The sequence below is a fragment of the Arachis ipaensis genome, chromosome B10 (assembly GCF_059453495.1).
Source record: "Arachis ipaensis isolate K30076 ecotype BB chromosome B10, ASM5945349v1, whole genome shotgun sequence".
Lineage (NCBI taxonomy): Eukaryota > Viridiplantae > Streptophyta > Magnoliopsida > Fabales > Fabaceae > Arachis > Arachis ipaensis.
In genome coordinates this window covers 136,494,185-136,519,703 of record NC_142435.1, presented here as the reverse complement: position 1 = coordinate 136,519,703, position 25,519 = coordinate 136,494,185, and the positions used below count along the sequence as shown (strand labels likewise).

Below are 25,519 nucleotides of genomic sequence, written 5' to 3'. Positions count from 1 at the left end.
CAAAGACAAAATGGTAAAAAGCTTGGAGAATTTGCAAACGCTTTCATAGGTGGATATCGATCCACGGGAGGCTTGTGTGTGATAAAAGAGACAGCTTCCTCAACTTGAAAGAATTGGGTTTACGTTACAGAGAAAGAACATTTTCTCAGATGTTATCCATGCGTCTATTGATCACATATCAGCACGGTCAATGCCACGCAAAAATTCAATTAATTACAACTTCAGCATTTGGACAAACACTCATCTATAGTTGTGTTTGCCTAGAAGTAAAATATAAATAACATTTAACAATATTCAAGTTATGGACCAAAATTGGCAGTAGCAGTAACACAATGTGCAGCCACCTGCCTGCCACCCTAGGGACTTATATATCCTTCAAAATGGAAATAAAAGAAAACTGACATTAAAAAAAAATTATAGTAATTTTGCCTTTAACATGTTGAATTATATTTTGCATTTGAGTAAACTACCACTTCTACCCACGAAAGTTAAAAACGCTCACACATCTACCCATAGAAAAAGAAAATTACCATTTATACCCATGAAACATAAGTTCCGCACAATAAAATTATCCAAACACTAAAAAATTATCTAAAAATCCCAAATTACCCTTATCATTACCACTACTACCATCATCTTCCCTCTCTCTCTTCGCATCACCTGAACACCCTTCTATCTAACCTCCATTTCTCTGCCACAAACCACCTTTGCCACAAACCACCTCATTGCCGCTCCTTCATCACCATAACCTTCATCACCATAACCTTCATTACCTCAATTAAAGCATAGTGCATTGAAAAATAGTGACCTCATGAATTAACTCGGAAAAAAAAACACCTTTGGAGGAATCAAAATCAACCCAAAGAAGATGTGGCGGCGTTAGAGTTAGAAAGTGGGGCTGTGATGGTTGCGTGATGTAGGTTCAATGGTCCCTGTGTTTGCAGACTAGGGAAGAGCGGGTGGAACCACGAACAGGGCAGAGGCTGGAGCTCTGTGTCAGCGAGAAATGGAGGGCTAGCTAGAACGGGTTGGGGCAGCGGTAGTGATCAAGCAGCGACAGCGGCTCTAGGGTTGCGAAAGGCGGCAAAAATAGAAGGCGACAGTGGTCCTGGGCTCGCGGAGGTGAGGCAAGGGAAAGAAGAAAGAGAGAGGGAAAGGGTGGAGGAAAGAAAGGGGGAAAGGACGCGGCGACAGCGAATGGAGGTTGGATGGGACTTGACGGCGCCAACGACTGTTGAGTGCCGCGGCAGTGGTTATGCAGAAGAGCAGAGAAGGGAACAGGGGTGAGAAGGGGCGAGAGAGAGGAAGAAGAGAGGAAATCGGGTGAGGGGGCGACAGCTTGGTGGTCACCAGTGGTGGTGCGGTGGTCTAAGACAATGAGGATGATGATAATAACAGTAATTTGGGATTTTCATGTGATTTTTTAGTATTTGGATAATTTTGTTGTATGAAACTCATGTTTTATGAGTATAAATGTTAATTTCCTTTTTTTATGGATAGATGTGTCATCGTTTTTAACTTTCGTGGGTAGAAATGGTAGTTTAATCTTTGCATTTTTGCTACTCTAATGGAAAATGATACTGTTCTAAGTAGATCCAGTGAATTTCCATGTGTCAAAACCTCAAAGCAAAACTTTTAATATAATATACCATCCAACAATACTGTAATACTATAGCTGCAAAGCCACCCACTGATTCAAGATGACTGCAAGTCCAACCTCTTGTTCTCTCCAAAAAACAAAAAACAGCAATGACCTGCGACGGAAAACTAGTATTTCAAGGCTTCAAAATCTAAATTAAATATCTAAATAAATAAAAGGTAAAGATTCAAAATTGTACAAAGTTAAACCAACACATACATTCACCAGAAATTTTGGAAGGAAAATAAATAACCTATTTAATCCAGAACTCAATGCTGATATGATATATAAAATTTTAAAAAAAAAAAAAAAACTACACACACTAGGCAGTATTTACTATTTAGTAATGACTAAACCAACAAATTATGCTATGGAAGCTTAAATTCTAAAATGCTATTGTCATATCAAATATTTATTCAATCAACCAACAATTAATCAACACAACTTCACAAAAAGATGAATCAGTAACAACTAACAACAGCATTGAAAACTTGAAACAAAATTACGAATATAACACAATCTAAAGATTGTACCAGATCCATACAACAACTAATTAGTCCTCCTCCATTGGAACCTCTGGAATGTCAAAACGATCTTCTTGGATGGGCTTGATAATCACAGACATCGGCGAAGGTACTGGGTGTGTCAAGGAAATAACATGTATGGCGGGAGGTATAAAAGGACAAACAAAATCATAATTAGGTGGTTCCATAATATTTAGAGCTAGACATGTTACTCTTAAAACATGATCCCTTATTTCTCAATATTGAAAATTGCTTAAAAACTGTCCATGCAATAGCTGGAGTGCAAAAATTTATTAGCCTGTCTTGCAAAAGTTTATGCTCATCTTTTCCCGTTATAAATTATTCATATAACAGAATTATTTTTTTTGCAACCTCAACATTTAGAGACTCTTAACAAAAGGATATAGATTGACATGACATCTTCCTCCTTTTCACCTCGGTTTCGGCTGTGGTTCAGCTCTCTAATAATTTCAGGTGTAATCTGTAGCAAGGGAAAGTAAATTATAACCAGAAACTAAAAACGCAGGGAAAGCAGCCCAATCAGGGTCACAGAACTCACTAATCTGTGCTTTTGCTTTTCAAGTAGAATCCTTAAGTTATCCTTATCTTCCTTTAGCAGCTCATTTTTGTACCTGAAAGAGACATCGATGTAGAATACTAGATTAGAAGGCCTGCTGGACAGAGTAGATTATTAAGGCATAGACAACAAATTAGCTTGTGAGCACATGGGAAGCATACAAGGCAACAAATTGATGGACATCAAGACTCTAAGAACATTTAATAACACAAAAAAGTATTTTCTAAAACATTAACCAAGTGAGAAGAAACATTGATATCAAATAATCAAGGAAAATGATAAATCACTGACCTCTGCACAAATGCAAGAAGTGACTGGTGCCATATAACAGGCATTATTCTAATGTCGTCAAGAAATCTCATAAAGTGAGCCACCGCTGCATCAACAACCCGATATGGCAAGGCATATTTCTTCTCCAATAAAATCTTTATGAAATAGCTGCAACGATTACCACAATTAATTGCCATGACATATTAAGGAAGAAATGCTATTTTGATCAGACGATTTATAGTGCTATATCATTTAAGACATGAACAGAGCACATAATTAAATCGGAATGCATTAAGGCTGACCCACATATTTTGAATCCAATGTTTTGGGAGAAGACCATTGGTTCACTAGGCCTTATTATGGAGAATCCAATTAATCCAACTCAATCTGTAGAGGTCCCAAAGGAGGGGTGGCTTTGTCCCTCCCAACAAGAACTTCACTCCATTTCCAATATTCGAACCTCCTACTCCTAGTTATAACCCCAAACTTTGATGTTACATGTAACATTTTCTAGTGATTTATATTATATTATTAATTAATTATTAATATTAATATCAATTCATTAATTATTAAAGACTACCTTTATTTCATTTTTTTAATATAACAATTCACAATTGATGTTATTGTCGTTATGTATGCATCTTATGAACATGTATATGGGCATAGGAAGACAGAACAAGAGATAAAACCTTTGGAAATATATGCATATATATCTAAACAAATTATGCTCTATCTAAGATAGAACAAGGCATCTAGTATCTATTTAGGGTAAAGCACATAGTCTTCAGAGAACTTTCACTCAAACATGTTGAGACTAGAAAGATATAACCCATTGATGTAATTTTTTTCATGGTTTTTTATTTGGGTGGATCTATTTTCCTTTCTTTCTTTCTATTTGCTCTTTTATGTCCTAATAAAATCTTTTGTTATCAAAATAAATAAATGGTTACAAAAGTAAATACCTTGTGGTGCCACAATATTCCATCCTTACCAGCCTCAATAGCACAGCACTGTAAATAGATTGAGAGTTTTAGGTGAGTCTTGCATTCAAACAAATCAATTTATACTCATTCAAACTTCTGGCATATTCTACATGAAAATTTATGCACCAGGTATCCAATATTAACAGTAAATTCTCAAACTTTGACTAGCAGCAAACGCAAGGCTATCCTGCCACTATAATATTGTATAACAAGATCGATTTTCTTTTGTTGTTACTGCTCAAAGCTGACATCAAACTGTTTTGCAATAATAATATTTATGTCAACCCACATCATGGTTTAAATTCGGGCAATGTCCACAATGCATCTTGCTAAGGTGCATCATGCCTTGAAGAGCACATATACACAAACCAATTATTGAACATTATAAACTTCTCCCTAAAACTTCACCCCTCATTCCACTACTGATTTTTGAATAATGGCCAACACCGCTAAATAGCACCACCACGCTTTTAATTAGATGCCTCTGGAAATCCAAACATCCATCAAACAATCAACAGCATCGAATATCAAAGGGAATGTAAATAATTACACTATCCTTTCTCCAATAATGCTATTTTCCTCCAACTAAAGTCCAAGAAACCAACTAGAAAAACCACTATACAACACATTTTAGTGAACTATAAAAACTTCACAAGGAATAATTGACAAAGTTCACATACCTAGAATGGAATGAAGGAATAGAAACCTTTTCCATGACACTTCCAATAATGACTGCTTCCCTAACCGTGCATGTGCAAGACTGTAGGAGAAAAATATTGTAAATTTTCACAAGAAAAATGAATTAACATGTTGAGTTGTAGATTGCATTGGTAGTATAGTTCATGCAAACTTGTATTATAAATCTTATTCGACTCCAATAACTAAATAACAAATTATGATCATTAACAAGTTATGATCATTAACAAATGTAAATGTTTTTCTACATATGGTGTTTATTGATTTGGAAAAAGTGTATGATAGGGTACCACGGGAAGTCTTATGGAAGGTTTTAGAAAAGAGGAGAGTAAGGATCGCAGCAATTAAAGACATGTATGATGGGGCCACAACTAGTATGAAGACTCAAGGTGGTGTGACAGAGGAATTACCTATTGGTATAGGATTACACCAGGAATCATCCTTAAGTCCATACCTTTTCACATTAGTCTTGGAAGTACTCACAGAACACATCCAAGAGCCTGTGCCATGGTGCATGCTTTTTGCCGATGATATCGTCCTTATGAGAGAGTCAATGGAAGACCTAAATAAGTTGGAGTTATGGAGAGAAGCTCTAGAAGTGTATGGTCTGAGCATAAACCGTAGCAAGACGGAATATATAGAATGTAACTTCAGTCTGAGAAGGGAAAACCCCAATATAGAGGTGAAGATTGAAAAAAACATCATACGAAAAATAAAAAATTTTAAGTATCTTGGATGCATCATACAGGATAATGGAGAGATTGAACAGGATGTAAATCATAAAATCCAAACAGGTTGGTTAAAATGGCGGAGTGCATCTGGTTTTATATGCGACAAAAAAGTGCCTTTAAAACTTAAAGGTAAATTATATCGCACCGCTATAAGACCGACTATGCTGTATGGTACGGAGTGTTGGGCGGCTAAAGGGAAGCACGAACATAAGCTGAGTGTGGCAAAGATGAAGATGTTGAGATGGATGAGTGGTCATACGCGATTGGATAAAATAAGGAATGAAGATATAAGGGAGAGAGTTGGAGTAGCACCCATTGTGGAAAAGATGGTTGAATCGCGTCTCAGGTGGTTTGGACATGTGAGAAGAAGACCGATAGAACATCCAGTCAGGAGGGTGGATGAGATGGAAGATGGACAAAGGGCGAAAGGCAGAGGAAGACCTAAGAAGACCATCTATGAGGTGGTCAAACGAGATCTACATGTAAACGGTCTCTCTGTAGATATGATACATGACAAAGCACAATAGCGTCGTTTGATTCATGTAGCCGACCCCACTTAGTGGGACAAGGCTTTGTTGTTGTTGTTGTTGTTATTATATAAAACCTAAATGTTTTTTGTTCATTATATAGAACTTAAACCCAAATTAATCCTGATATAAATTGCTCTTTTAAACTGCTTGAAATTTAGAAATCAAAAAGTCTTCAAATGTGCCAAAAGCTTAAAGAATATTACTATAGGTTCAAATCAATTTTGCATTGCATATCACAAGAAGGTCAATGCAATGCAAAGTATAAATAACTGCATACCTCACACAGTGGTAACAAAATTCCCTTAAAGAATGCACCAGGTTTGTAAAATGCCTTTTTGAGAGTATGATATACACTTTCATGCAGCTTTCTATTTTTCCTTATATCTTCTCTCACTCTTGGAAGCAAGACAAGTTTGTAGAACCGTTCTGCCTTTTTCGCATTTAAATTAGAAGCGAAAATCCTAGTTACTTGATAGAAAGCATGTGGTGACCAATTCTCAGGTTCGGTCAGATACAATATCTCCTCCCATTGTGGCATGGAAGGGATGGGTTTGATTGCCTTGGGTATTTTTCCAGACGTATATGTGCTAAGTATTGTCCCCACTCTGCAAAGAGAAAATTAGACAAAATCAGTTGGGCATGATATCAAAAGCACAAACCAAGGCGCTAACAATCTCAATACAAAGGAAGTTGTCCATTTGAACTCTATATCAACATAGAAAATTGAATTGGATTCGCAATTACCCCTTGTATAAGTCAATTACGGACTGGTCCAATTTAGGTACTGATTGATTTTCTGGAGAAAGAACAAAATCATAGATAATGTGAAAGAATAAAAATCAAACCTCAAAAAAAAAGGAAACAACAAAAGTCAAAAAGGAAAAGTGGATGAATTTTAATGATACCCAAAGCAACAGAACCATCCTTTTCTTTTATCCTTTCAACAATGAGATCTGCAAGTGTTTTCTGCTGACCCGGCTGCTTTGACAAGAAAGTATCTATTATTCTCTCGTCCTCCTCATTAATATTCTCCTGATTTTCAATATTGTGAACAAGGAACAATCAAACACACTGTAAGGGCACATTCAACACAGGCTGGATACTCCTAAATTCCTAATTCAGTCCAAAATAGTTCACCAATATAAAGAGGCATATAACAATTTGCACTTCAAGATGCAGGGCATTCAAAGTTCCTAATTTCTCAAGAGTGCTACATATGAGGAATTTGCATCAATGAGAGCGTCCACTCACTTCATATCCAGCAAAGTGGCTCTGCGTCTCATCAAATCCTTCAAAGTTATCGATATCGCCATCCTCATCTTCAATGACCACGGGCGGCTCTTCAATTCTATGGAAGGAACTCTTGGCATTCTGCTCCTCCTCCTCCTCCTCCTCCTCAACCTCCTTCTGCTGAATCAAAGCTTCCTTCATGATCTTTGAGGTGATGTTCGAAGCAATCAACTTGGCTTCCTTCTGGTGCTGTTTGGGAGCTTTCGTACCCTTTTTCGACTTCACAGACTCAGTGCCATCAGGGACAAATGGCTCCGGATTGTGAATCCTTTCCTTCCTCTTACCCATTGATGAAGCCTCTTCTTATCCACCAAAACTGAAAATTATTGGTTTTTCTTTCTGCAAGAAGCAATGGAAAAGAAAAAAGTGGTTATAAATCTTGACAAAGTGATTAACAATGTTGAGGCATATCAGCATATGGTCATTAGTTCAACCAGTGGATGATACAATAATTAGGAAAATACAAAATTTTACATCAAAAATGCATTAAAACTCAAACTAATTGTCACTAAGACATTTTTTCCTATGATCAATGAAAAAGCAATGTGCATGCATAAGGAAACACAAATAAATCCATAACAAACAGCAACGATATTCCTATTTGTTTAAGAGCTTCCCCCAAACAGCAATGGTGATAATTTTTTTCCTCTTCTAATACTGATTTATATTATTGTATGTTGCAGCTAAACTGTTGGATTGTTGAATGTTTCAGTCAAAAAGGACGCAATCTCAAAATCTTTTGGCTTCTAAGCTTAGATGAACAAACTAAAATAAATTGGATAAGAAGGTTTTATAAAATCAGTTAAATGGAAACACAAACGGCAAAGGATAATAAACAATATTTACATAAAAATTAACAAGGTCAGAAGAATCATTGTCCTGGAAATGAATATTTTTAGTGAATAACATTAAATTTCTTGAATCAATGGTCAATAGGAGAGTTCTTTGTTTAAACAAATTTAAAAAAAAAAAAAAAAAAGTTCAATAATTTTTAATTTGAAATAAATGTAAATTAAATCTTACATTTGGTATTAAAAAAATCTTTTGATTTCCTGATGCACGTAGGAGGGGCTGGAGGGAAAACGGAGGAGCAGACGTTGTCGGAGGAAGAGCAGACGCGTGCTGGGTTGCTGGGGCGACGATGGTGCTAGAGGCGCAGACGGGGTGTTGGTGAGTGGCACTGGCGTCGGAGCTGGAGGAGGGCGGAGACGAGGAGTGGAGAAGGAGGGCGCCGTTCTCCCGCTGAAAGCCTGAGAGTGAGGAGTGAGCTGAGAATGACAATAGGGTTTAGGGTTTGTGTTCTGCTGTTCTTAGAAGGGATATTCTTGGATTAGACAAAACTTAAAAATGACGGCAAATCACACGTATAAATCAAATGGATTATCAAAAGTAAAAACGTTACAAGGATCTACTATAAGGATAATTTCATGTAGTTGGAATGAGACTTGTTCGAATTCTACAATCTAAAAGTAATTTAAATCACTTAAAATCGAATTACAAGTGATTAATATAAATTAAATTAGACCAATTTAAATTATGCATGCATATAATCTTAGGAGTAATTCGAATCATTTGATTCAAACTACACACATGAGCCACTATTTCAAATTACACACGGTTTAGGCTGTTCATGGTAATTCGAATTGCACTCATTTGAATTACAAAGCTTTTCCCTATAAATAGAGTTCGAATTGAGTTCATTCGAACTATAATTCCAAACTCCTACCCCACTAAATCCCAAAAAAAAACTCTTTTCATACGACTCCAACAAAGTGTTCAACATCATATTCAGTTAATGGGGATAACCCGAACCGACTTTATTGTTTGGATGGGGTCCCCATATAGCTGGTGTCATCAATAAAGAGATTAGTGCGCACTGTTCTTTTTAAAATAGGATTTAATGTGTTGTTTTTATATTTTTGCCTTTTGGTTTGTTATAATAGTAGTCATTATTTACTGTTGTTAAGTTAGATAGAGTTGTTATATTAGTGGTTTATTAGTGATTAGTTGATTACAAATAAATAGAAAAATATGAATAGTAAGGATAACGAAGGGTGAAACTTATTTAGAGTAAGATTTTTTTTGTTAACATGAATAGTAGTCATTGAAGTAAATTTTTCATGTTAATATTATACTATTTTTAAGAAAATATTTTTTATTAGGCACAATTTGATGTATATATGATGTTATTTTCCATCTTAATACGTAACATTATTTGGTAGAGTAAAAGTTGTATTATTTGGATTAAGATATGCATTAGTGAATGATGTTGTATAAATATGTTTCGAGCTGAGAGACAATGTGATACTTTCTTTATGCAGTCCCACCGATGTATCACGAGCATGCGATGGCAGCAGGGTATGTGCCTGGACGAGAGGTACGTTCCGTACTTGCAGATGGCCGGTTTATACCATCTTGCGAGGCTAAACGAGAGCTGGTTTAGGCTGGATGAGCCCCTAGTTAATGCATTCATGGAGCGCTGGCGTCCGGAGACGCACACGTTTCATATGTTGTTCGGAGAGTGCACGATTACACTGCAGGACGTAGCGTACCAGTTAGGGTTGCCGATCGATGGACATTATGTTAGTGGTTATCTGACAGATTTTCAGACGTACATCGAGGGTGGTCGCCCAGCTTGGGCGTGGTTCGAGGAGCTGCTGGGTGTATTGCCTCATGCAAACTGCATCCAGAAGTTTACAGTGAACTGCAGCTGGTTCTAGGAGACATTTGGAGAGCTTCCTAATGGAGCCAATGAGCCCACTGTTAGGAGGTATGTCCGGGCCTATATCATGATGCTGTTGAGGACTCAGCTATTTGGTGATAAGTCCGGTACTCGCATTCACATTAGGTGGCTGCCATACGTAGCTAGGCTTGAGGACATGGGTGTGTACAATTGGGAATCAGCTGCTCTCTCGTGGTTATACCGGTGCATATGCCGCGTGGCGAACAGATACGTGGTGAAGTTAGCCAGACCGTTACAGCTGCTTGAGTCAAGGATCTTCTGGCGGTTTCCTGAATTCAAATCCGCTGGATATGATACGTTCGGTTGGCCTTTATTTGTCACAATTATTAGGTTTTAGGTTTATTATATGCTATTATTTTATCCTATTCACAATTTTTCTATTCTATTATTTGGTGTTAGCTTCATTTAGTGATAACCTGGGTGTGGGTTGCAGGTAGTCAGGTCACAACCCTACAGCGAGCGAGAAGGGACCTCAAGTTGTGAGTTGGAGGCTCAATATAGATCTCTTACAAGCTGGGGATGTGAGTATTTCAACCACTTATTATAATTAAAATCTCTCTTAGATTAGCAACGCTATATAATAAATGATGACGTTTCGTAACTTTTTCTATTCACAATTCATTTGGATGCCGTATAGCTCTCATGCCGTAGTTCAAGTTGTGCATCCGGAGATATTGGAGTCTTGGCATGTAGCGTTATGGAGGTCCGTGACAGCGTTGATATATTTTGCTGTCATAGAGTGGCACTAGATAGATCAGGTGCTACCGCAGTTTGGTGGTACAGCCTAGACCTCGAGCCGCACCAGACATTGACTTTTTGGTGTCGAAGGATGGCAGAGGTGGTGATCGTTAGTTCCCATACAGCTTGCAGTTTTGGCACCTTCATTGGGATAACCGGGCAGATCATGTGCTTCGGTTTGATGTTGTGCCAGACCCAGGTCCGTCGCATGAGTTTCTGGATTGGGGGAGCCAGCATGGCAGGAGATTCCTATCACCTGAGCTCTTTCTCAGTGACCCCAAGGCCGTTCCTATTCCGATCGAGGCGACTCAGTGAGGTGCAGGTCGAGTTTCTGACATGGATCCGGTAGATGATGTTCCGGATAGGCATCGTGTTGAGTGGATAGCTCGTGTTGGGACACGTATGAGCCAACGTGAGTGGCGGTAGCTCGAGCATGCGATGGCGAGCAGAGAGGGCAGGGGGAGAGGTGGTGGATGACGCAGGGGCCGCGTTGGACAGACTGGGTAAGGTGCTCGTCGAGTTAGAGCTGGATATAGGGGGAGAGGTGGACATGAGATGAGCACAATGTTGACGAGGATGATGACGGTGGAGATCATGATGGGGCTGATGGTGGAGATGATGGTGGGCATGATGGCGGAGGTGACGGTGGGATAGGGAGTGGACTTGGAGGAGGTGCGCATGGCAGCGGTGGTAGAGGATCTCATGGTGGAGACTGGTATGGTTCTGGTGCGGGTGATGATTTGGGCAAGGGTAGCGGGGGAGACGGAGAAGGGTCGTTCGACGATTACTTTGTCGATGTCCCCAGTGATGACTAGGCTATTCATGAGAGCAAGACATGGGTTAGTCCAGGTCAGCGTCTGTCAGACCTGTTGACCAGTGATGGTCTTGATGCGGATTTTGGAGGATCACACTTCCTAGAGGAGATTAGTGTCATCATGCAGGAGGATGAGGCAGCACGTCAAAGATCACATGCCACCGGGACCCAGTCACACCTATATGTGGACCTAAATGAGCCTCCGTCGAGTCCAATTCAGGAGCATTTTTCTTCGGGTGGTACTCTTTCGTCTGCCTACACTGTTGTCCCACAGGCTGGTGCAGGATCATCTAGCCCCCCCCCCCCACATCCTGAGGCAGGACCGTCTAGGCCACCCCCACATCTCTTGGGCCTGTTCGGGTCAGCCTCATCAATGGTAGTCTGAATTCTAGTGGTCCTGGGACGCCCTTTAGTCGCACGCCTCTTGGAGGGATTCGGTATGACTACGGGTCCATCATACGGTGGCCAAAAACCCTCAGGGACGGGAGGGGTGAATCCCATCTGATACATGCTGAATACCGAGCTAAGGCAATACACTTGATGCACATAGGGTTTCCAAGTGAGCCGTGAATACACACAACATGCTAAGGCATGACAGCAAGGATAATGAAGTGTCTGAAAATATCTGCAATCACATGTCTGAGCCCTGAGTGACACTTTGTAACTACCAAGTGAGAAGGACCCAGTAGGCGTGGTTTCGGAGACAGTGAACTCAGAATTATCTTTGTCATATAAAGTCACTGTGAAACACCTCGACGTCTTTAGATTAGCCTCTATGGCCTTCACTAGATGTTGATTAAACTGCTGTTCGATTCCTAACTGAGCCTCTTCCTTTCTCCCCTTGCGAACAAATAGCTCGGCCAACCTCCCATACGTGGACTGCACCAGTGAACAAACAGGAAGGTTCTTCACTCCCTTCAGTATGGAATTGACACACTCGGAGATATTCGTCGTCATATGTCTGAATCTCCTACCGTCATCCCAATGTTGAGTCCACATCGCATACTCAATCCTGTTAGCCCAGTCACACATGGCAGGGTCTTCGGTTCGTAGAATATCAAACCAGTAATCAAATTCAACCTTAGTCTTGGCATACGCTGGGTTCACCCGAAGCATCTGTGCATCCTTATCCTTAAAAGTCAGCGCAAAATTTGTGGCCACATGTCGAATACAGAATGCACGGTATGCAGCAGGTGGTAGCCAACCTCCGTCGGGAGCCTCAAGTGCCGCCTTGATACCGTTGTGTCGATCTGATATCACCAAAATACCCAGCTGCAGAGTCACGTGCTGGCGGAGGTGGGATAGGAAAAACGACCAAGACTCAGCATTCTTACCCTCCACGAGTGCAAATACAATAGGCAGGATGTTGCAGTTTACATCTTGTGCAATCACAACTAGCAACGTACCCCCGTATTTGCCGTACAGGTGGGTCCCGTCGATATTGACAAATGGCTTGCAATGTCGGAATGCCTCAATACACGGTGAGAATGTCCAAAAAAGCCGATGAAAATAGGCTTGCGAGTCGTCTACCTGCCCTACCACTCGCATAGGACTCGTCCTCAACACTGCAACAGTACCAAGCATCGTCATCTGCACACCTAAGACCCATAGCGGCAACTCATTGTATGACTCATCCCAATCTCCGTAAATCTATGCCATGGCCTTCTGCTTAGCCAACCAAACGCTCATATAAGTCGGCCTAAATTTGAAATGTGCCTCTGTCGCATTCAGCAGTATCTCGATACAGACGGCTGCATCAGCTCTAACCATTGGCAGGATGAATGCCGAGATCACATGATAATCAAGACTCTTGTGATTGCTCGAGATCGACGTGGCCAGACAAGTATGAGGTCCATTGTACCATTTTACCTCCCAAATACCCATGCACTAGCGGAGACTGATCCTAATCAACCATGTTCACCCGTTACCAAATTCGTACACTTCCCAAGGTACTTGCGATAATTGGACCCCACCACTTTGTATTGTACCCCGCGTCGGATGCTATATATCTTCACGCTTAATATGGCCTCCTCTTTGTCCTGAAACTGCTGACCAACCTAAAACTCTGATAGACCTCCGGTACCCTGAGTATCTCTGGCACCAAATCCAATAGGTTCGCCAGGAACCCCCTTTTTTCTCATGGCATTTAAGTCCAAAGATGAAAAGTGCCTAGAATACTGTTGAGTCCCTGAGCTGGACACTCCGCCAGCCCTAGCTGGATTACTTGCTGTTATGTCATCACCGCTATCATCGGCAATGATGTTCGGCTCCACATCATCGATAATGCATCGTCTATACCATTCGGTGCGCTACGCTGTAATGAAATCGGCGCCCTATCAATAATACCAACATCTTCGTCACCACTGCGGTTAAGATCAACTGCGAAGGACGGGGAGGCAACCACCATTTCCAGAGGTGCAATCACAGGCACAGATAAAGATGCACCAACAGGTCTCGAACTAGAACAGGCTGCCGTTGCTGGAGTTTGGGTATTCCGGTTCGAACCACCTGAGCTAGAGACCACATTTACAAACTTTGCCAACAGCTCAGGTGTCCTGACCTCGGAAAACTGCCAACGACAATGGAACAGAACCTCCAAATCCTCGTCACTCCCTATGACAAACGAATTGTATTTCACATAATCTCACAGAACTGAGATCGAAATGTGATAGAATAACTTCTCAACCCGTTTCACGCCTTGCAACCCCAGTTTCTGTATTATAGAATTCAGGAAGTCAGTGAAGCTCGTTGTAGGTTTCAGAAAAATACTGAGGGGATCCTTATCAGTAAACTTAATACCAGAATGTGTTTTTTTCTTAATTGATCCTCTATAGTGCACCAAGACTAAAAAACTCTCCTCACTAGCCATTGTGTTTCACTCTAGTTGGAGGAATTCACGTTCACGCCATATTTATACACGTTGGGGGCCTGATAATTTGAAGCAAGCAATTTCAAATTATATATACATAAATCGAAACAGACTCATTCGAATTACTAGGGCCCTCCTTTCATGCATAATTTGAATCACTCTAATTCAAACTACCCTAACACTACATGCATGCTTAATTCGAATTGACCAAATTCGAATTACATCCATCACTACTAATTCGAATTGGTCTAATTCGAATTACTGTTGGTTTTCTAATTCGAATGAGGCTCATTCAAATTACATAAGAAGGTGCTTCTCGGAGATCCAGTTAACATTTTTTGAATTTGGTAGAATTGTGTAATTTGGTCCTCCATTTGGTTTAATTGTGCATCTTGCCCTAAAAATTAGGATGGATTTGGGGTTAATTTTTTTGGATATGACACCAAGTTTGCTGTTCCGCCTAGTTATAGAAGTTAGGAGTGTTTTACACTGTTGTGATGGCGGTTAGTTGATGGGAAGAAATCGGATGGTCCGATTTCTTGGAGGTGAATACACAAATCGGACCATTCGATTTGTGTTGGGAAGACATTTTGCTTGCAAAGAAATCGGACCCACCGATTTTTTTTGTCCAAAAAAATTAGACCCAGCGATTTCTAGTGTGCAGGACAAAATTTTTGTTGTACAATGAAATCGGACCCACCGATTTCTCGCAAAAAATATTTTTTGGCGGGCTTTGCCACTAATCGGACTATCTGATTTAAGTTTTCAAAAAAAAAATTGAACCATCAAGAAAGCGGTCGGACGGTCCGATTTCAGTTTTATATATACCAACTCCATAACCGAGCTATCCACTTCGTCTTCTTCTTCTCACACTATTCTCTTCAAATCTTTGAAGCTCGTCTTTGCTCTTTCTCTATTATCATGGATGATAGAGTGATGTTAAAAGTGTATTATCATGGTCATTTTTTATTACAAACATCTGAATGAGTGAAATTTGTGTGTGAAAATTCATTCGATATTATAATTTCATTCACACTGTCATTTGAAGATTTAAAATGTTTGATTTGTTAGAAAATGAATTCTCAAATATCTAGGAGAGTGTCGTGTATTCCATACAGATATCACTACAACAAAAACGCCATTTAGCGGCGGTTCCTGAAGCCGTTTAGCGGCGGTTTTGAACAGCCGCAAAATATTTCGCGGCGGTTTCATGAAATGTTGGAAGATAGGGCGCGGCAAAATGGATAGCGGCGGTTTTAGTCAACCGCTGGAATAACCGCCGCGAAATGTGAATAGGTTTTGCGGCGGTTATAATAACCGCCGCTAAATAGCAAATAAACGAAAGTAGCGCTTGTTTTGCGGCGGTTCTAAACCGCCGCCAAATTTCAGTATTTTTGGAATCAGATCGGATCGTCTGGTAGTCCAATTAAACCCGCGCTTCCACCAATGGACCCACAACGCGTGGATCAACTATGTACCGGTGGTCCAATTAAACTATGTAAAGCCTTCCACAAATGAAGAAGGCAGGACTCGAACCTTGAACCTGGAAGAAGGAAAAGCTTTAACAATGTCATGCTGCCACCAAGCCAAATGACTATTCGACATATAACGCTAATAATTATGTATATCATATAAACACATTTTATTGCCACACAATTTCTTGTTGTATACTTTATATCTGATCATAGTTATTATAGGCACCTTATATATTGGACAAAATGCACAATTAAACCAAATGGACGACCAAATTACACAAATCTACCAAATTGAAAAACATTACAAGGATATCCCAAAAGTACATTCTTATGTAATTCGAATCAGTCCCATTCGAATGAGACAAACCAACACTAATTCGAATTAGTCCTAATCGAATTAGCAGTGATGCTTGTAATTCAAATTTGTCCAATTCGAATTATGCTTGCATGTAATCTTAGGGAAGTTTGAAATAGGGTGATTCAAATTATGCATGCTAGGACGTCCCTAGTAATTCAAATCGGTCCATTTTCAATTAATTTTGGACGATAGTAGATCGAATTAATTTATATCTATTTATATATTATTCAAGTGTATATAAAGAGTACATTTAATAATATCCATAATGAATTCAATAAAGAGTACATTCAATAATAAATAAAAAAATAATAATTATAAATATTTTTTATAAATTCTTAAAAATCTAACATTTTCTAAAAATATTTATTAAGATTTAGAATTTAGTCTTTAATATTTAAAATTAGTGAAATATTTGCCAAAAATATTATATTTGTTGGTCAGTTAGCATTATTGAATTTATTAACCATAATAATATGCAGATCATTAATTGGTTTTTATTTAAAAATATTTTTATTCTATTTAGTATTTAGTTTTGGTAAAATATTAATTAATTTTTAATTTTGCTATTATGAATTCTTATATCTAAGAATACAGTTTAAGATTGTTATTAATAAAAATTTTAAATTTTTTATTTTAATAAATGCTCAACAAATTATTAAAATAAAAAATTTAAAATTTAAAATTATAATTTTGGTAAAGATATAAAATTTTACATTTTTAATGATTTGTAGAAAATATTTTTGATTATTATTTTTAATAATTTATAGAAAATATTTATAATTATTGTTTTTAGAAAATGTTTGATTTTTAATAATTTATAAAAAATATTTATAATAATTATTATTTTTATTTATTATTGAATGTACTATTTATTATATTCATTATGGGTATTATTAAATATACTCTTCATTATACTCTTTATACACTTTTAGACCATATATAAATAGATGTAACAATGATTTAAACATATGTATCTTAAGATACTAGTGTTTACTTAACTAGATTATACTCAGATGGTTATTACTAAAGAAAACATTACAATATGTGGTAATACGCATTTTGCGGCGGTTTAAACAAAACCGCCGCAAAATATAAAACAATAAGTCACTCGGCGCATATATAGCGGCGGTTTTCAAAAGGACGCTGCGAAATGCAAACCTGATAGAAATATAGCGGCGGTTTTTTTAAAACCGCCGCTAAATGTCGGCTGATTGCAGCCCCAACCTCTAACCGCCGCTATCCTATATCTATATTTGGTGGGTTCATTCAATTTCAAATGAAATACGTGATCGATGAAGCGAGCATGCAAGAAATCTTTTCAGTGTATCTTGAAATTCAGTCCTGAATATCGTTCATCGAACTATATATTGAGTTCGAGCAGTCTGCAGTGGACCGAGATGTTTTATTGGAAGATTACAACAATGATAGCGAGGAAGAGTTTGAAAGTAACTATGAGGTCATTGATCTGGGTGGAGATGAAGATAAAGCTGAGGATGCTATGGCAGCACAAGTGGCGGATGTGGCAAATGCACTAGCAAACCAGCAGCCATTTGAGGAGCCGACTTTCATGTGGTCGTTGGATTTGGAGGACATGCATGTACCAGAGTTTCCTCAATATATAAATGCAGGTATGTAGTAATTTTAAATTATGATTTATACATAAGTTTTGAGTATGAGACAAATATTTAAGGCAATGGTAAATAGGTAAAATATGGCATATAATTAGTAATTGTTTAGTTTTTAATTATCAAGTAAACATGGATGTTGAGAAATTTAGTATTTCACATTCTTGTATGATTATTAATTTATTAAATAGCATTTGATGACCTAGTTGATTAATTTATTAACTTTTGCATGATTTATTCTTGATTTACGGATCATAAATAGATTTTATTAATGAGACAAGTATTTAAGAATTATTTATGGAAATATAAATTTTGTGGCGTGATTGCAGCAGAGCTTCCTGTTATAACGGATGGTGAATTCATCGTGGGAATGGAATTCAGTTCTTGGAAGGCAATAATTAAAGTGATGAAAGATTATACCATCCGTAGAGGTGTAGATTATCGAGTGCATGAGTCATAACTGATGACATTCTATGCTAAATGTACTTAGTATGGCGCAGGTTGTGATTGGCTGATCAGGGTTAGCAAAATGTCCAGGAAGCTAAGTACTGTTGGAGATAAGGAGGTACAATGGTAGTCACACCTGTACTAGAGCCACCATTTCTCAAGATCATTCGAAGCTAAATTCTAAAACAATTGCAGAAGCAATAAAACCATTGGTAGAAGTTAACCCATCTATATGTTCATGATGTTTACAAAATGGACCAAATTCGTAGAGTGTACAAAGTTAGGTTTAGGCCACTAGGAAATCCCACAGCATGGCCTGTTTATCATGGATCCCGATTTGTAGGTAATTCGTTCCTTAGACGTGTATCCAAAGGTCGGCAAAGGATGACCCATTTCTTAAATGAGATGGACACTCGGATGTTGCGTGGTCCTAGGCGATGCAAGCAATGCGGCGCCGAAGGCGACAGTCGTAGCAGATGTCGTCAATGTGGTGGTGCAAGTGCAGCTCCGGCCACCTAATAAAGCTCCATCCAAATTGCATTTTCATTTGTGATGTTATTGCATTTCGTGTGTGATGTTATTGTATGACTTTGGCATTTTTATATATTGACATAAAGTGAATGCTGACGTACAGTGAAGTAGCATAGTTAATGACATAAAGTCCACTAGCATAGTTAATGACATAAAAAGGAATTAACATAATCATCATCATAATTATAAAAACTGGATACAATAAACAACAAACACATTCTAAGTAAGGAAGTCCAATACACACACCATTTTCTCATCGCCCATTTAACATCTTTGTATAATTTCTTGCATTTCTTTGCAACCCTGTTAAATGCGGACGGGGTATATTGATTAGCGCTCCGGCGTGGGGGATCAGCTCTAAGGTTGTATCATTTTCCTTTTTCGCTTGTGGTTGTACCTATGACAACATTCACACATTTAATAACCAACTAATCAAATCAAACTAACAAGGAAATTACTTTACCAACTAACCAGGAAATTAATTCACCAACTAACCAATATACTACTAATTACCTCCACTAGGCGCTGGACCATCATCTAGACCATCATCGTCATCATCAGCAGTATCATTTGCATCCTCATCATCAATAGCTTGGTTGCTCTCATGAATTAGACCCATCAGAATACGATGTAAGTTTCCACTCTGTATGATCCCCCTTGTGGCATCATCACTCCTACTCGAGTCAATAGAAAGTCTACCTCCGAAATTGCCAGAGGAAGTGCGAGGTCGAAGTCTCATATCCAATGATGGCAGTTGTAGTGGCGATGGTGGTGGCGGTGGTTGATCTTGTTGATTCTTCTGATTATGAACAGAATTACCCTTATGATTCTCTTACAATACGAGATTTGACAAATGCAAGTGGGTACCATATGTACCTCGGTACCAATGCATGTAAATATCTAGAGGATGATGTGAGGGCACCACGTACAAGAACATGACTATACCGATTCGTCCAATGCATAACCCAAAATGAGTGGGTTCCAGACAAATCTTGAGTCTTGGGTCCTGTCAGAACTTCACCGTGTGCTTCACCTAGATTTCGCTCTTGATGAGGAACTCCTTGAGTAAAACCAAATTGTCTCCTCAGTCTATCAGATGCATGCCACTCAACGCATTCAAAAAAATATAAGCGAAACTGTGGCACTCCAAATAACTAAATGCTGACGGATGTCGAAAGGAATCACGTCTAGATCAATGCGACCAATTGCATATGCCTCCCAAACAAACTGTACACATTATGCAAGTAAAGGAGGATTACACACCACATAATAATATGGCTAAACAAAAATAGATACTAATTTATTACAACATACCTGTCCTTCTTGCAGATAATCCAATACTCTCCTAAAGTGAACAAGACCATGAAATCTGTAAGGCCGATCAGCACGCTCCCAGTTACGCCATATGATATCAAACAATTCGTTAATTAACTTTTATCAATCAAATTTAAAATACAGCGTGCCACAATTTTTCAAAGCAGATAGTAATTAAATTTACCTGTTTGCAATCAGAAATAGTCGAGGATTGCCAAGAATCGGCGCAAGAAATGGTAGACGGATCCAAGCCCAGGTAAGCAAAAGTGTCAGTGGACCATCAATCTCCTTGCAGTCGACACGAGTTGTCCTACACAATGCTCTATACAAGTGTGCCAGGCATGCCGATCCCCAACTAAATTGTATGATCCCAGCAAAGTTATGGAGTAACGACAGAAACTTCTAGTGCACCTTTGCCACAAACTTATCTCCAAACATAACGGTCCCAAATAATAACATTATGTGGCACTTCACATACCTCTGAATGTGAATATTGTCAGCCAACACTAAACGAACTTTCAGTCCTCAAAACCATATCAACTTGTTGAAGCTTCCTCTACACTCTATCTTTCTAGGTGCAACACTAAGCTAATCCAAGCATTCAACCTCTAATGCCTCAGAACTACTGAGTGTCGATCCTGTAACTGGCAGACCATTCGTCGGAAGATCAAGAATTATCGCCACGTTTTCCAGCGTCACAGCACACTCACCAACTGAAAAATAGAATGTGTGAGTCTCAGGGCGCCATCTCTCGATCAAAGCATTAACCAATGCCGACTGACATTGGACAATTCCAAGCTGGAAAACGTGATAAAAGTCAGTCTCCCATAAATGTCCCTCCACAATTTGATTGTACGGATCAGGCGACATGTAATGGTCACATTGCAACATCCGTAAACCCTACAAAACATAGCCATAGACCACATTAAACAAATATAACAAAGAATCTCAAGTAACTATTCAATTCTATTCTAACAACACACAATAATAAATCATTAATTCTTTATTAAATATCTATATTATACTCATAATAAAAATAATTAATTCAATAATTTTTATATATCTTCTATAGTATACTCATAATAATTATTTTATTATCGTACCTAGATCTTAATGAAAATTATTACTACAATAAATTTATTACTAACAATTAATACTAATTAATTTATTTATTATCACAGGTATAATCTTAATGAAAATTATTACTATATTAATAACAACTTACAATAATTAATTTATTATCACGCGTATAATCTTAATAAAAATTATTATTACAATAAATTTATTACTAACAATTAATATTAATTATTAATTATTTTATTATCATACCTACACATTTTAATATAAATTATTACTACAATCTATTAATAACAATAATTAATTTATTTTCATACATCCATAATTTTAATAAATATTATTACTACGTTAATATCTAATATTATCACTATAATTTATTACTACTAATCTCTAAAATTATCACTATTATTTTAATTAAATTAAAATATTTAAAAATTATTACTACACTAATCTCTAATATTATCACCGTAATAAACAACTAATTTCTAACATTATCACTATTATTTTAATTAAATTAAAATATTTAAAAATTATTACTACACTAATCTCTAACATTATCACTATAATAAACTACTAATCTCTATCATTATCACTATTATTTTAATTAAATCAAAATATTTAAAAATTATTATATACTAATCCTTAACATTATCACTATAATAAACTACTAATCTTTAACATTATCACTATTTTTTAATTAAATCAAAATATTTAAAAATAAAAACTTACATAATTAGGATGATCAAGTTAATTAGTAATGTAGAGCTCTGGACGATTGACGTCTTTTATTCTCCTTCTTCTTAGCATTATTAAAGGCTAGTGGTTTAATTTTTTTTCCTTCAAAGGTCCGATTTCATTTTATCAATGGAGAGTGAAAGTGAAGGTGGAGTTGGAGAATGAAGGTTGGAACAAAAGTGAAAAGATGGGTTGGGGTATTCAGTTGGGATTGTATACAAGCAGGAGGGGCTCGGGTGCATGCATGTTTGCTGCGTGGCTGGGGGCGCAAATCAGACGGTCTGATTTGTGTACTTGCCCACCCCCTAATCGGACTGTCCGATTACTGTGCTTCAAATCGGACCGTCCGATTTCTCGATCACAGCCATCACACCCACGTGAAACCCCTACACTCTCATAACCCGGTTATACTCCATGTTTCTCCGAATATCAAAAATAAAAAAGTGTGGATTTGGTTTGCGTTTTTTTTTTATTTTATTTTAGTATTTTTTTATTTTTTAGATTTTGTAATGAAAAAAGTAAAAATGAGATAAAAATAGAATTTTATTATTTTACTGTTTTTATTTTTTCACAAAATCCAAAAATAAAAAATATTGAAAAATAAAAATGCAAACTAAATATACTCTTAGGATTTTGATTTAGTGTCTTTGAATATTAAAAAATATTTATTTTTTCTATTTTTTAAAAAGATTTTTTATTAAACAAAAATATTTTAAATTTAGATAGATTTTCTTTTAAAAAAATTTAAATATTAAAAACGTCTTTTACTTTCATTTGTTTTAAAGTAACATATCATTGGAATTTATAAAAACAAATTATTTGTTATTTTTAATAAAAGTACTCTTTTAAAAGATTAAGATCCTCTAAAATAGAAAATCGGTAAAGTGTTAAAATGAGAAGTTAATCACTCTTAAATTAAAATAATGGACACATATTTTATGAAAGTTACAAATCAATAATGATTAACTCTTCATTTTACTACTTTACCAACTTTTTATTTTAGAGGATCCAAATTCTTTCTTAAAATATGAATCTAAACATGTTTAAAACTTAGGCTGTGTTTGGTAGTGGGGACTAGGATTGAGATTGAGGGTCTAGAATTTAGTATTGTGTTTAGTGGTCAGAGCTTGATACTAAAATTTCAGTCTATGTTTCCAAAATTTCAGTCTTTTCAGTACCGATAAAAAAGTAGGGATACGAGAGATTGAAATTTATGGGGAGGGAGACTGAAATTTACATAAGCCTTTTTGTCCAAAATACCCCCATTATATTTATAATATTCTAACATTATCCTTGTTTAATGATATTAGGGTAAAACATTGTCTTTTTTCTCAATTTCCATCATAGTATAGGGTGGAGAGGAAGGGACAGCGTCGCTGCCAGGAGGACTCGCCACTGATATTGTCGACGCTCTGTGTAATCTTTCTCCTCTATGCTTATTTTTTTATTTAATCCACTATGTTAATCTCAGTGATATAATATGTTTTATAGTGAGTGAAAAATTTTACTGGTTTCATGTGTTCATATTAAGGGTTGCAGCATGCACCTTACCTGTGGATACCCAACCCTACCCGACTGGGTCGGGTAGGGTTGCCAACCTGATGCACTGTGGATAAGGTTGAGTGAGAAGCGGGTTTGAGCACATGTCAGGTAAGGTGCGGGTTGAGTCTCAATCCTACCCGACCAACTTACACCCTATATATGTATATGTTATAGGTAGGTATTAAACCAAAGACCTCTCACTTTATGCAAAAAAATTTTACCATTAAGTCAAAATCCTCAATTGATGATTTAACACTTTTGTTTATATAAAAACTAATTATATTTTGGTGATACAATATTATATCACAATATTTATTTATGTTTGTGTTATTAATTTGAGTAAATGGACAAAAGTACACATAAAAAATTGTTCAAATTATAAAAGTACACACGATAGAATCAAAATTCTAATGTACACACCAAAAGATGACTAACAATGAACAAAACTAACCTTCCGTTAGAGGAGCTCCGTTTACATTAAATGTAGTGTATATGTGACAAATACGTTAATGATTTGGCACTATTTCTCATTTTTTAGAAAAATTGAGGTGGAATATATCTTGTTTTCTAATTTTAAAATAAACTAAATAAGATTATTAAAAGGGAGAGTGCCCTTATTATGAAGCAGAATCCCAAACAAACCAATAAAAAAATGCTAGGCGAGCTAATATGTCGTTTTCCACAAGCGTCATCGTCGTCCTTCATTCTTCGATCAATGCAAGCTATCATAGCAAGGAGTCTCCGTTAGTCAACGTGCTTTTGAAGATGGTCCAAGCGACAAGGTCTAGCATGGGACTAGTGATAATGATTCATTTACGACTCAATAATAACAAAGATACGTACTTACTGTCATCTTCTCCACGAATACTGTGCAAGATTGATTAAATATTTTTGTTGCATTGGTGTTTTCATCATAATAATAGTGGAATTTTTAAACTCATTTTTGTTGGTTTTCAATCTGAAATAGATAGATAATTTGAGATTTATTGATTGGTTTTGATATTTATGCTTACATAAAAATGATAACTCACATTACTCTTGTGTATCATCATATGGGTACATTGGAGAAAGACTCGAACTTCAACTTGGTTTATTCTAGAGGTTTAGAAAGTGAGATTAACAATATTAATGTAGATACTTTGAATATATTTTTATGGAGAGTTTTTTCTTAAATTTAAGATATAAGAAATTTGGTGAAATGTACTGGTTAGATGAGGACTTGGGAATTAATGGTGGTGGTTTAAACATGATTAGGGGAGATAATGGTGTTATAAGAATGTATAATTGGGCATTGAAGCATGATAAGAAAGTGTATGTTTATTTTGATCACCTTGTAGATAACCCAATTGAGTTTGTTGACTTGGATGTAGAAAAGGATAGTGTGAATGTCCCATCCATAACTCTAGCTCTACCTACATCACAAGAGACACTTGTTAAGAAGTTGACTAATCCGTAAGATGAGGACCCCATCCCCTAAGAAGCAACATCTCACTTGTAGAAAATCATATAGAATAGCAAAAGCACGACAAAAGCTACATAACAAAATAGATGGTTGTAACCCAGTTGTTCCCACAACCCAACCCAACCACAGTCCAAACTTAAACCAAAAGACACATCCTAACCAAATCCCAAACCACAACCCAAACACTCAAATGCTAATCACCAAACATAATCCTACCCTGATTTAAGATCCACATCCCAGACATAGCCGAAAATCAAAACAGCGGCCACAATTCAACAACATCCTAAGCCTCGAACCAAAACCACAATCCAAAAATAACCAATCAACAAATAAATACCATATCCATATCACAACTCATTTCTGAACCACATTCCAACCTCCAATATGAAGAAGTGACAGTCTCTCAAATTCAAGCACCACAAAAAATCCAATCACAAACCCAAATACAACAAACTCCACTAGTTGAAATACAAGAAGCCCAAACAGAACCTACACTCTCAATCCAAACACAAGAACAACTCACTAATAAAAGTAAATCTAGTAGAAGAG

General features: G+C 37.1%; 2 protein-coding genes across 6 annotated transcripts; both read right to left on the bottom strand.

Annotated features, from left to right (window-relative positions):
- Positions 1-1,611: 1,611 nt before the first annotated feature.
- On the bottom strand, positions 1,612-8,583 carry LOC107623010 (bystin). 5 transcript variants are annotated; one of them, XR_015880827.1, is made up of 12 exons: positions 8,264-8,583; positions 7,202-7,579; positions 6,856-6,982; positions 6,695-6,746; positions 6,228-6,555; positions 4,674-4,753; positions 3,973-4,020; positions 3,032-3,178; positions 2,723-2,795; positions 2,577-2,644; positions 2,173-2,275; positions 1,612-1,754 (listed from the first exon to the last, which is right to left on the bottom strand). XR_015880827.1 is itself a non-coding variant. In XM_021114242.2 (12 exons), the coding sequence occupies exons 2-11, from the start codon at positions 7,526-7,528 to the stop codon at positions 2,193-2,195; spliced, it is 1,338 nt and encodes a 445-aa protein (XP_020969901.1). In that variant the 5' UTR covers positions 7,529-7,579; positions 8,264-8,583; the 3' UTR covers positions 1,612-1,754; positions 2,173-2,192. The 5 variants fall into 5 exon arrangements, 4 of the variants coding, with proteins under 4 accessions (XP_020969901.1, XP_088339874.1, XP_088339888.1 ...); XM_021114242.2 differs by having other exon boundaries at positions 2,173-2,272; positions 2,569-2,644; XM_088483748.1 differs by having other exon boundaries at positions 2,184-2,272; positions 2,569-2,644.
- A 3,207-nt stretch (positions 8,584-11,790) lies between these two features.
- LOC107621493 (uncharacterized) lies at positions 11,791-13,125 on the bottom strand. The gene has a single exon (XM_088494047.1). It carries the CDS (start codon positions 13,123-13,125, stop codon positions 11,791-11,793), a length of 1,335 nt encoding a protein of 444 aa, XP_088350173.1.
- Between the last annotated feature and the right edge of the window lie 12,394 nt (positions 13,126-25,519).